The 14279-nt window shown below is 31.5% G+C and overlaps 1 protein-coding gene across 1 annotated transcript; it reads right to left on the reverse strand.

Moving 5' to 3' along the window:
• Positions 1–10701: 10701 nt before the first annotated feature.
• Positions 10702–13966, reverse strand: LOC145333969 (uncharacterized). Its single transcript, XM_080179233.1, has 6 exons — positions 13941–13966; positions 13314–13381; positions 12817–12923; positions 12619–12654; positions 11824–11871; positions 10702–11459 (listed from the first exon to the last, which is right to left on the reverse strand). The coding sequence occupies exons 1-6, from the start codon at positions 13964–13966 to the stop codon at positions 11289–11291; spliced, it is 456 nt and encodes a 151-aa protein (XP_080035359.1). The 3' UTR covers positions 10702–11288.
• Between the last annotated feature and the right edge of the window lie 313 nt (positions 13967–14279).

Here is a 14279-nt window from a genome sequence, read left to right on the forward strand (position 1 = left end):
GAAATCATTTTTAATTATTGATTTTGGTTATTTTGATTTTGTCTACAGCCTAATAGTGTATCAAAGCATTTTCTGAAGAATCATAATGTTAAAAAAGATACTTAATTCTAAGGGATGCTTTGTATTGGCCTATGGTACGTTTTACGCTATTTTTAGGAGGATATGAAGGGATCTAAAGGGATAAGGCAATGGCCGATAAATTTTTAAAAATCCCAAATGATTATCACAAAATAACCTCTTTCGTAAATTAATATTAGTAGTAGAAAAATTCACTATAGTCCGCAAAGTTGTTAATCCAACGAATGAAAAGACGTTAACATAAAACTTTGGGTACTAGTGTAATAAATAGACCATTGTTCCCTCTCTCTCTCTGGAGGATATGTGAAGCAAATTTCAAAGGTAATAAAAAGAAGATTAAGAGCAGGGATAAGGGATGGGAAACGTAGGAAAATATTATTTCAGGCCTATTTCAAGCCTAGGCCTAAAAAAACAGTTATGAGATTGTGCATTAGTTCGTTATCAATGCTAATGAAATAGCTCCTGTGTGTGTAGATAAAGTATAGAATAAAATTCAGGTAGCTAGTCTAAAGTAAAAATATAACTTTTTATAAACCAATATATTAATGGCTTTTTTAAAATCATCTTATGATGTTTTTTGTCTCCCAAATTTTTTTATCTTTTACTCTAGTAATTTAAATTTTTCAGGAAGCTAACGTTGGTTTTGCCTCAGACAGATGTGTTGTTTGCATTTTTTATTTGAAAATATTATTTTATCATTGCTTATTAAAATTATAAATAATAATTTAATTTATTCAGTAAATAAGTACTTGGGTAACATTCTATCAATTATTCTTGTTACTTGTTACTAGAATTATGTTTCTTGTATTCATTCGAATTTGGTGGATAGGAACCGGTTCTCATCCATCCGAAAAAACTATGTCTAGCATCGTATTATGTCCAGCTTTCCCCAGCTGTTTAAAAATCCGCATGAAAACTAAAGGAACGACGCATGCATACGACGCAATACCATTATTTTCCTCGATGTAAAAAAACGGTGCATGTACACGCATTTGAGCTTATACGATGCTTTTTTATTATTTTTCTCGATATGCTCTTACGACGTACGTGTTTTTAAATGCATTGCAATTTGGACCAGTTTTGCGATGGAAAAATGAAAAATGCGTTGGGTTTTATTTAATATTTATTCGGGGGAAAAAAATAAAATTACGCCGTACGCATCGTATGAGTAAGTCATTTTTTTTTATAAAATTGGTTGGTGTTATATAATAAAACACCAGGTTTATTTATTTGAGACAAAAAAAATAAAATTAGCCGTTTGCATCGTGTTGGTTTGGGCTAGACGCTACAAAATATTAAATAATATTTAACGACCAAACGATACAAATTATTAGGAGGGGAAACTTTATTCCCTCCCATTGCATTGGCATAAAATAAGAATTAGAAAGAGGGGGGTAGGTTTCTGGTAAAATCCTTAAAGGTGTATTTTTTAAGCTTTAAAAATAGTAGTAGGACGATCGATAATATTCACTAAATATGTGTATTTCTTATTGAAAAGAACTATGACAAAATTTTTTTTTAAAGTTAACATAAATTTTTATCGTTCAACTACTGTTTTTAACTTATAGCACATAACCTTTACGGATTTTACCAGAAACCTACCCCCCTCTTGAAATTGTCATATTAATAAAATTCTTACCTTTAAAAATGATAAAACTTTTATTTAAGATATGACGATTAGAATTCTCCTTTCAAAATATAGCAACAAAAGAAAGATAAATGTTTTTAAATCCATTTACATTTCCCCCATCGCGATTTTGAACGAAGCTCTTTAATGGATTTAATCTTCACACAAATTACATTTGACATCTAAGGTTGTATTGTCTGTTTCTTAATTTTCATTTTTATATCACAATCTATTTTGTTGTTGTTATTTTGCTGGTTGAGTCACGAGTGTATACTACTGTCTACGACTACCTGTGTACTTGTAGCTAGTAGTGGCTAGCATAGTGTACACTGGGTCCCGCAACACCCATGCCACACTAGCAAAACAATAACAAAACAGGGGTAAACGCGGGAAAGTGTTGCGCAGCCCTAGCTTTGTTCATAACCACCCCCATCCCATCCCATCCAATTGGTGTCCCCCCCCCACACATGTTTCCCCTCCTCTTTTTTATTTTTTTAAGGCTATTTCCCCCCCTACAAATCCTCCCTTTTTATCGACGCAAATTACCGGATGAGTATAAAGAAATTACACATTTTTTTGTAAGTAAAATCCCTATTTAAATAATATTGCTTGCATCATTTCATAAAGTCACGTCATATTTATTTCAATTTAACGACGTCATATACGACGTAGAAGTTGTTATTTTTTTAAATTAAACTACACTAACAAATTAGCTACATTTTTAAAAATTTGTCAACGGTTCTGTGCGTCGTGTGTGTTGTTATTTTTATGGAAGAAAATGGAAAGATGTAACAAGTAACAATTTTATCAAATTCTCAACGTGTTAATAAGGCAATAGCGTTACATTTTCTTATAAACCGACGCATTTCTCATAATGTAACATATGAATGTGTCGTTCAGCCATCCTCCATGCGGCTTTTTGAAAAGCTGGGTCTACGAATATAAAAATGTACAATCATAAGATTAAAACTAGTTTCTTTAGCCCTGAGGTGCCGTACATTCTATATCAGCGGAAAGCCGTTTATAATACAATGCGAGAAATAACTATTCTGTTCTTTTTAGCATATAATAGTACATTGAGGTGGTTCAATCAATTCCGTATATAATTTTAAAATTTAAAATACAACATTTCATTATAAACTACCAATTGAAAATTCGTAGCTACCCACTTTCCAAAAAATAATCCTTTTTTTTCTATATGGTCCTTTTTTAATGTTTAACTCTGAGCAGTTTTAATAATTAAGCTAATCAAACACAATTTCTATTTTTTTTTAGAAGCAGACAGTTCATTATTTTTTTCTAAAATTGTCTGCTTCTAAAATGCAGCGGTTTTTATATAGCCTGCCTCCAATTGACTATTGGTTGATACAAAACAAGCCTATCCTTATTGGTTTAGAGTGATAGCTAATTTGGAGCTGCCTCCAATGACGTCATTTACTTAGGAAATGGTAAAAGTTGCAATATCCCTTGTAAAACTAGGCTGGGACCTAATTTATGGCCAGGTTTCCTATCCCTTATCCCTGAATTTTAGACGATTTAGGAACTAAACATTTTTATATAAATCCTTGTAATAAAGTAACAGGATGTTTGCTTGTCTGTATGTGTGTCTGTTTGTTTGTAATCGTCTTGTGCAACCTTCCTATTGGGTCTTAGATCTGTTGATTGTTCAGCAATTTATTGTCCACTAGCGTCTATTTTTTTGTGATTTCTCTTTGCAGGGTGGTGGTACTTTCACCCAAAATAGTTATCAACCTTCCCGGGACCTATGAAAAGCCACCCTGTTAAGGAGAACCCAATCATCTCAGCGGTTAGCGAGATCCTTCGGTACAAACATACTAACACACAGACAAATAAACAGACTGACTTCCTGTTACTTTATTATAAAGATTGTCTACCACTTATCTAGAATTGACACACTTATTATGGGCGTAATATAGAGTAGCTGCGCAATTAAAAACATACAAAGTGACCATAAAGAGACTGCAAGAGAGACCACATACACAATACTAAATTATAGAATTACCTTTTTTACCATCTATAATTGATAAGGACAGGGCTCAGTTTTTATACAAAATCATGTAAAAATTAAGGACATTTATGTTGATAAATTGAGGAGCAAATATTATCTAAAACTATGAAAGCTAGTCTGCTATTAACATTGAAAATCGCATATTCAGTAATGGATTTATTAGTACTTGGATCTAACAACAGAAGATCCTGGACTCTTATAAAGTGAAACTCGCATCGGGCTATAAAACAACGAAACCCCCAATCCATATATGTTACTCCTACCGTAAGTCCAAACTTGCTAAAGTGTTCATGTTAGTTAGATACATCAAAAATTGTATTCTGCAGCACAATTTCCGAATTAATATATAATTATGTCTGTAAATTGCACAATAAATTGAGCTGATTATATTAATATTTATAATATTAAAGTGTGTATAACACCAATAAATAAAAAAAAGCATAAATTTATTTAAAAACCCAACCAACCTTCATTTGGTTAAGGTAAGCTAACAAGTCTATGAAACTAAAATAAAAATGATGCTGGTATGTTTGGACACTGAAGATTGTTGGGGGGGAAAGGATATTATGACAGGGGAAAAATTTTCGTCAATTTACCTTTCTTTAACATGGATCTTATTTAATGCTCAGTTCGTTCATCCAGTATAATGGGAGGGGATGGGAAAAGAGAGGAATTAATTTATTTTAATCCCCTGCAAGTTTCACTTTATTAGAGAATATGAAAATATGATGTAATATCCAAGTAATAATAATATGTCTATTTCGAGAAAGATCTATGTATATACTAGCGGCAGTGGCCTAGCATATAGGGGGTCTGTATTCAAAGGAGTAAAGAGGTTTTATTATCTTTGTTAATAATAATGTCCATATTTATTTGCACTGTCCTTAACGCCCTACACCCGTAAAGGTTATTTAATATGTAAATGTATATCATTTTAGTTCGAGGGAAAGCAGGTTGGTGTCAAATTTTTATGGTTTATTTTCAAAACAACAAATAAATACACTTTACGCGCCATACAAAATAATCATTTGAGACAAAATGCATTCTAAACATTCATGTATCTAGTATTTAATATAAAGATTACAAGAATATATAAATATCAAGGGGAAAAAGCCACACATCACTTTTTATGAGGAGCGTGAAGAATTTTTTTTGCTTTTTTGTGAATGAGTTGACACCCAACCCCTAAAACCCCTAAAAACCTCTAAATGTCTGTATTACACCCCCTGAAAAATTTCGAAAAATTTTGGTTACGCTTCGCGCATCCTCACTGGCAATATATCCTCTGCACGACTCTGTTTAGGAGGTAGTTATTTAGTAAATAATCATTAAATAATTAACTGTATTTCTCTGATTTTTTAAAATAATTGTAATGATGTTTTTTCTTAAACATTTTGTCAATTATAAAAAAACAAGGATGACAACATCCATAAGTAGCGAAGCACAAAAAATAAGATGGTAAGACGTGCAAGTAGATTTAAAGTGTATTTATTAATTGATTTATTGGAGAAAATAAACACGAAACCCTGTTTTATTTTGTATAATGATGACAATCAAAGTAAATAATATAAAAGATGCTCATAACAATGGAAAAATTATTTTGATACTGATATCCCAAAAAAGTTTTAAAATTGGACCAAAAATACCAAAGATATGAGGAAATATGTAAAACATATAAAAATAGCAAAAACCTGCTAAAAAGCAGTCTGACCGCCATGCTTGTTTTCTTAAAACGACAGAAAATTTATTTTTAAATCCTTAACTTAAACAATTTGGAAAATTGGACTATATACATCAAAGATATGGAGAAATTTAAAAATAGCCAAAAACCTGCAAAAAGGAAGCCTGACCGTCATGGTTGTTTTCTTTAAATAACAGGAAATTTAATTTTGATATGTATAACTGAAAAATTTTTGGAAATCGTACCATAAACACCAAAGATATGGAGAAAAATGTGAAAAATACAAAATTAGCCCAAAACCTGCTGAAAGACAGTCGGACCATCATAATTGTTTTCTTAAAAGGACAGGAAATTTAGTTTTGATATCTATAACTAAAAAAATTTTGGAAATCGGACCATAAACACAGAAGATATTGAGAAAAATGTGAAAAATACAAAAATAGCCTAAAACCTGCTAAAAAGCGGTCCTACCGCCATCGATGTTATATACCTAATTGTGCTCCTTATTGATGGGAATGTTGTCAAAAAATTTCAGCATTCTATCTTTTATAGGAGCTGAGTAAATCCCATTTCCCCCATAGCGTTACGGACGGACGGACTGACGGACAAAGTGAATTATAGAGTAGGTTCGCTACTAATAATTAATGAGAAAATGTTTTTTTTATGCAATTTAATGTACATTGAATTGAAATGCTATAATCCTCATTATATATTATCAGGATCTGTGTGTGTACAGAAGGATCTCGTTATCTGCTGAACCGATATGGTTCTCCATTATAATGTAATTTCTTCTAGATCCTGGAAAGGTTTATAACTCTTTTTGTTAAGGGTATCACATTATCCTAAGAGAAATTTCCCCTAGAAAAAAATTACCCCCCCCCCAAAAAAAAAATGGGTGTGATCGATTAGCACCTTAGAGGCCTCTTGGGGTGTAGCTGCTAGTTTCAACTTTCTGGTAGTCAATTATGACTACAAATCGACAAAGGTGATTTAAATTTTTTCTATATTTGCTACTTTTATTAATTGTAAAATTGAACGAACATCATCAAAAAGCATTACGGTTTCTATGGAACTAAGTTTTGTGTCAACTTTAAATTATTTTTTTTTGCATTTTTATTGCAAACGGTCCAAATTTCCCGCCCCCCCCCCAAAAAAAAAAAAGAAAAAGAAAAAAATTACATCATATTGTAGTATGAAAGTAGTAATTATGGATTATTGTATTTAATTATTTCCGGCCAAGTACAGCTGCGGCCGCTGAAATTTCTATTAGATATTTCTGATATAAAATTTACATAAAGATAAACATTTTCTGCAAAAAAATTTCTTCTAGCTTCTAAAATAAGAAAATTACAGCCGTTTGAAATTTTTAAGTAGAAAAGGACCTAAAAACAAAGGTTGTTAAATAAAAGGGTGAAGGAAGCGAAAATTGACTTTTACTTACTTAAGGTCGGAAATTCATTATCAAACAGAGGACTTGCACCAAAATATTTAGCCCTATAGCTCTAATAGATACTGAGATAATAGGAGGGGAGGGCGTTGAACGCCCCCCCCCCCCCTCCCAACCGATTAAGGTGCGGCAAGGGGCCCGACTGTCAAGTACAATTTAGTAGTGAAGCTACTCTATAAGCCACTTTGTTTGTCCATGCGTCAGTCAGTCAGTCCGGAACGCTATGGTGGTAATGTGGTAATACGGCAAACAGACGGACGGACAGTTTACAGAATTGCTACGCAGTGACTTATCATAACAAGCCCTCTGCACTAATCCCATTATATCACCATTTACCTCATGACCGACGGTGACCCCGCTATCCAGCGGTCAAACTGGCCTGCCTAAATATGGGGAGGGGCACGGACACGCAGCTATCACGCGCCCCTCACGCAATTATACAACCGGGAGGCGCTGCCTCCCCTTTTACCACAGCTGCCCCCGCAGCCTGTCTACCGCCGTGGGCTAAGCCCTTGTGTCCCACACCCCCTTCAAACCTAACCATTGTTATAATCTGTTGTATATATATAGTAAACATTCATTGTAAATATTATTCAGTTAAATATATAATTTCTGTATGACTAAATCCTGCTAGTTTGTTTTTGGTAGAATAATTCAAGGCTAAGGCTCGTTGGACTCGAACTCGCAACCCGTGAGCTGAAACGTTCGGCTTACCACAGTAACTTGATTTTCTGGACACCTAATCAAGATAGACAGTTGGATTTAATAAGTTCACATTCTACATATTTCAACCAAGTTCCATCATAGTCTGATCATTAATTACTATAATAGATCAATTCCTAGATTTTTGGTAATTTTCCTTTTCAAAATAGACGGCTGAAAATTACAGGAAGCCACTGCGAATTTTAAAAGAAAAAAAGTTGACCCTTAAAATTCCACCTCGAAGTGATACTTTTCTAATAGTTTATAGTCCACTAAGTCGTAAGCAGTAAAAATTAAAATCCATTAAGTCCCTTCTAACGAGATATTGGCAACTTTTTGCACACAATTTCGCAAACGGCAATTATTTCCTTTATTTGGAGTTTTGGTTAATAACATTTTCATAAAAGTTTTCAGTAATAATCATTTAAGATCCATTGTTGAGAAGAAATGACTGAAAAAGTGTGTTTCCATGCAAAATAAGCTTAAAATCTAATGATTTTAAAAATTAGCGATTTAATAGTAAAAAAAAATATTTTTAACTTTTTGATAGCCTGAATATGTTTAATTTAGTTTTTTTATATAATCTATTCTTTAAAAAGACAGGCATATTCTTTCAGATTTGAAAAAAATTAAAAAAATTAAAAATCGGAATTAATCAAAATTAATCTATAGCCTTTAAAAAATACTTTTGATATTTTTAACCTATATAATCAATAAAATCAATGGAAAATAAAATATTTTTATAAAACAAACTTTTGGAAAAGGTTTAAGATAACTTCATAAAAGTAGCATTTAAGTAGAATATTTTTCTTGTCTTTTAAAAAAATGCAAATTAAACATAGTTAACGACTATTTAATTAGCAAGAATGGTAATAAAATATTTCAATAACTGCTTAAACCTTTTTGTGGCCATGTTATTTACTTAAACAGAAAATCTATTTTGTCAGAATTATAAAAATAATGAAGTATTTTCAAAAAAGCTTGCAAAATAAACGTAATTTTATCAAACTTCCTCACAGTTTATAGAGGGTATTGTTGTAAAATGTTAATTATCAAAATAAAATCTTCAATTTACAACGTTTAAAACACCTAAAAGTAAATTCTAAGCAAAATTAGATTTATTTCCTAGATTTAGAGTAGCTGCGCTACTTAAAAAAACATCTAGTATTAAAACCAATCAGCTGATCAAATTGCTATAGACATTATTTGTTGGGTTGTTATTAACTGAAACATTTATTTTCTTTTTAATTCTAAAACGATGCTTGCCATGCTAAAAACGCTACGCCCCCAGCAATCATTATGGGCACTAGAATTTAATCCCCTCTATTTTTTAATTTAAGTTACAAAAAAAAACAAGTACCACATCTGTTCAGCGGATAACGAGTTCCTTTGCTAGAGACAGATATACATACATCCCGTTATTTCCATATAAGGACTAGCGGCTACGTACCCTTAAATCCTCTAGGGACACTTGGGGATAGGAAGGGGAGGGAGGGGGGGGGGGGGGTGGAGAGTCGCAACTACACTTAAGATCATAGTTTTTCAAAAATTTTAGAGAATATTTCAGCTGTCTCCAATAAGACCTAAGAAAATTACATTTTCCCCTTAGTGTTACGGACTAACTAACACACAGAAAAAGACAAAAGTGAATTATAGAGTAGCTTCACCACTAAAGATTTGATTCTGAATAGTATTAGCTCAAACACCCCCTCACTCCTAAACAAAGCAGCTTCACATTGCTGAAATCTAATATGAATTATCATAAACATTAACAGTCCTTTTAAAGAAGATTGTAATTATAGAGTAGCAGCACCTAACTACTTAACTATAATTAAAGAAGAAAGTTATTTGTAGATACAAATTTATTTAAATATGCTCTGATGAAAATTCAATTGTAGCTCTCAGTAGAAAATAAAATATTAATAAAAAATAAAATAAAGGCAGCCGTTAGTAATATTTAAGTAAAAAAGGACCTAAAAACAAAGGTTGTTAAATAAAAGGATGAAGAAAGCGAAAATTTACTTTGACTCACTTAAAGTCGGAAATTTATTATCAAACAGGGGACATACACAGAAATTTTAAGACCTCTAGCTCTAATAGTGGCTCAGATAATAGGGGAGGGGGCGTCGAACACCACCCCCTCACCCCCGACCGATAAAGATGCGGCAAGGGGCCCGACTGTTAAGAATTAAGTAAATTATACAATATGACATTTAGTCAAATTTCAAACAAATATTTTTTCATTAGTTCATTTATAAAAATCAATATTATAAATATGAACTCACAAAGAGACGTTGTATGTTATCATAATACATTTAGTCTGCTATGTAAAACAAAACAAATTTTTTTCTTCTTTCATTGCAGGGATGATTCTGGTACAAAAAAAAACAAAAAAAATAAATTATTTTTAATTTAATTTGATATTACCGTACAATATTTTTTCATATACATAATTTAAGAAATATATTCATAACATCTTCACCTGTCATAAAGACGACATATAAAATCAACATCCTGATAAGGATATTAAAGTTTATGTTAAAAATTTTCAAATTCATTTTATGCTTAAGAAGGAACGAGAAGGAATTGAATCTCAACATTAACTTGTTATTTTGCTTGTATATTTATCATATTTGTTTACAGTTTATTGGTAAAGTTTGGTAATACTTTATTTCGAGTCTATCATGCAGTGAAGCTTTTCTCACTTGATTCTAGATACAATTAGTTTTGATAAATTTCTTTTACAGTTGATTAAAATTGTGGAAATGAAAAGAATACAGTTATAATTTATATTCACTTTATTAATGATATAGATTAACTAACATTTACAAAAATAGATGAAATGAGTTATTTAAGCAAACAAAATTTAGCATAAATGGATATTTAAATCCCAAGGTATTAAATGATCGAGCGATTGTGTAATTCTTTATCTAAAAGCAGAAATACAATTTAAGTTAATTAATTTTGACCAATAGGATAGGACCAATTTGATGCAGATTTCAAATCTCCCCTAACATTAAAATTCTTTCCAACTTATATATCTTAATAACCAGGTAATAGGGAATGTGATTCAGACAAACAATTCTAAGTAAAAATTTCCCTTAACCCTTATTCCCCCCCCCCTCTTCTTACCCACTTCCTTTCAGCTACTTCCAAAAAACAATTTTTACACCAACAAAATATTTAATTTTGTGCAATTTCAAATGGAATTAATTGGCTGAATAGCAGCCCCTGGGATTAACAAATGACTAAAATACTCAAAATGCACCGCTGAATTATATTTTGAACAAACACACTAAAATATTTATTTTGTCAGTTTTAAAACTAGTCTAAGATTAATTACTAGTAACATTTTTAGCAGTGTTTTTTTTCAGTATTTTGTTGGGTGATGAGAATAGCTTTCTCATTTTAGTTTGCCATCATTTTGGTTTGAATTTACAATGGTCTCAAACAAATGGAAAACCACTTTGGTAACTAGTTATGATATGTAAGGTGCGAATTTTTATGGAAAACAATGGTATTTACAAATACAAGATTGGACGTAAATGCTTAACATTTGTGAGTAATTTAAACCGGGTAGGGGACAATTGGCAATTAATTCAATTTAAGCGTTTTTACTGAAGCCATGAAAACCAGATTTATCCAGAAAATTTAAGAAAATCATAAAGTGTTAATGGTTATCTAAATTAGATTTGTTTGTTCAATCCTGTGTCCAAGTTTGTGTTCACAACTCATAGTCTCTTAGCCCAGCCCTATATCTAGCCCATTTATTCAGTTTTTTCTCTGGGTAACTTCTGAGCACATCAGGAGTTTTTCTCAGCAGATCACACATCATTTTAAATAAGATCTTTTCGCCTTTACTTCTTTCTTTGAATCTGTACACTCCATTCATCACCTTATAAAAAAATTTTAGTGGCTTAAAATTTCTCAAATTGTCAAGCTGGAAAAGTGTAAATTAATCCATTAGTCCATACTTTTTAATCTTTACATTGTTGAAAATAATGCAAAAATGCATGGTCAAACATGCTCTGTTAGTCCTTATCACTCTCATCTCAATTTAATGCAGAATTTATTTAAGAAATTTGACATATTTGCTGAAAGAAACGAAATTGTGATCCTAAACAGAATAAAAACAACACATTTTTCAATCCTATTAAATTATTGACACTTGTTTTCTTACAAATGTGTAATTATAACAATAAACGTTAAATTTTAAAAGCTTGTCAAAGGAATTACACAATGTTTAAACTAATTGTTACCTGATTTTCATAGTTTTCTTTAGCAATTTCATCTAAGTAATATGCAATCTGAAATTTTTAATTTGCAATATAAGTTATTTACTAAGTATATTTGCGATAACTTTTATTTAATGAAATCTTCCAATTTTTAACATGTACAAAACGGCCTGCTTACTTGCTTCAAGATCCATGTCAGATCTATATAGGAAATAAATGTCTATAAACGAGCTCAAGTTTTCCAAGGAATATATGACTAAAACTCATAGTGCTCCAATAATCCATAATAAACTCTCATTGCCCAGAACGATAAGACTCATTATTTTACTTTATTAAAAATAAATTCCTTTTTTTTATTTCATGTAGCTATTTACCTTATATTGATGTATTTAATTTCTAATCATAAAAGAGAAAATTTAAATTTATAATATAATAAATTTAAGAAAACTCTGTTTAAAAAAAATTCGATTGTGGCGACATTTTGTGTGGTCAAATATTAAACTAAAATTGTAATCAGCATCATTAACCCTTTAGTGATGGTAATGTAAAGAAAAAAATATAATTTAAAAAATCTGTTTAAAATCATTTAAATTATTAAATATTTACTTTCTTTTAGATAGTAATGCCGGGTGAGGAAAATAGATTTATTGAGAAATAGATATGCATATAGAAAACACTAGCCAATAGGGAGATAATTATATCGAGCCAACTCTAGTTTATTCTATACAAGCTTATTATTAATTAAATTTAGATTAATCAAATTTTTCCCACTTAGATCTAAATACAAATATTTGAACAAAATGTAAAATACTTTCTTACCCAAAACAATCTTTTTGTTTGTGTGTAAAGGATATCCTAAAAATATATATAATTATTTATTATTTCTTTTTATATCTAACTGTAATAAATCAACAGAATAAAAGTTCATTGTGCTAAAAAATAAATCTTTGAAACATATAAACAGATAATTGTATAAAAGTTAATTATTCTATAACTCTAAAAAGTCAAAATATTTACCTTATGATAATAATATTTGCTCTGCATTCTCTTAACAAGCAAATTTCTCCTTGGGGCAAATTTTTCAAATCCTATCACAGGCTTGGCCTCTATTCCAACTGAAGGAGCTAAAAGAATATCAGTTTCAAAAAAAAGGATATATATTGCAGGTTGTGATAAATATACATAGACTATGCTCCATCCAATAAAATGCACTCTGTTATCTATAGAATTTGCAAAAAAAGTAATGGTTTAATTCCAATTATCCATTATCATACTATCCAAAGCCATACTAGAAAAAATATTACAAACTTAATCAAATTGAATTATTATCCTAATTGCTAGAAAGAAGAGAATTTGTGCTATGATATAATCCATTGTGGCTCTAAATCTTATTTGTTTCTGCCGCGTTGTAGTGAAACCAGTTGTTGTTTAAAACATCAAAATAAATATCATAGATCTAATCTTTGTTTTGCAGGTTTCATTCTTTGATATAAAATACAATATTGGAATATTACCTATGAAACCAGTCATGTAGACATCTTCTAACCAGAGAAAAGGTTCTGTTATTGCCCCCTTCCAAATCCTAAATAAGAAAACTTATATTCCAAACTATTTGCAATATTGTTTTGAATCAAAATATTATTTAAAAATGGTGGTGGGGAGAAAGCGTTAAGGCAAGACAGATACATTAGCCTTTAATTGCAAAGCCCTTGTCTGTATGTTTGAAAAAAGCAAAATCTTCAGTTACGCCATAAGATATTATATCCTTACTTACTATCATTACACAGGCGTTTGACAAGGCAGCTATATAATCTAATTTTAAGATATCTATAGCTATGTCATGGTTCAAACCATTTACTCGTTTGTCCGACAGCGGCCGTTTGAATTTGCTTGTTAGATGTTCTGACCAGCAGCAGCCATGTGAACTTACCTGTCAGCTGTTCCAGGTATAAACATAAAAAACCAGCCCAGACAAAATCTTACCTGTCAGCTGTTCCTGGTGTTAACATCCAAAACCAGCCCAGACAAAATCTTACCTGTCAGCTGTTCCCGGTGTGAGCATCCAGAACCAGCCCATTCAAAATCTTACTTGTCAGCTGTTCCAGTATTAGCATCCAGAACCAGCCCAGACAAAATTGTACCTGTCTGCTGTTCCAGGTGTTAGCATCCAGAACTAGCCCAGACAAAATTGTACCTGTCAGCTGTTCCAGTATTAGCATCCAGAACCAGCCCAGACAAAATTGTACCTGTCTGCTGTTCCAGGTGTTAGCATCTAAAACCAGCCCAGACAAAATCGTACCTGTCCGCTGTTCCAGGTGTTAGCATCTAAAACCAGCCCAGACAAAATCGTACCTGTCAGCTGTTCCAGTATTAGCATCCAGAACCAGCCCAGACAAAATTGTACCTGTCTGCTGTTCCAGGTGTTAGCATCCATAACCAGCCCAGACAAAATCGTACCTGTCTGCAGTTCCAGGTGTTAG

Source organism: Acartia tonsa, chromosome 12 (genome assembly GCF_053477335.1).
Source record: "Acartia tonsa isolate MP-2025a chromosome 12, ASM5347733v1, whole genome shotgun sequence".
Taxonomy (NCBI): domain Eukaryota; kingdom Metazoa; phylum Arthropoda; class Copepoda; order Calanoida; family Acartiidae; genus Acartia; species Acartia tonsa.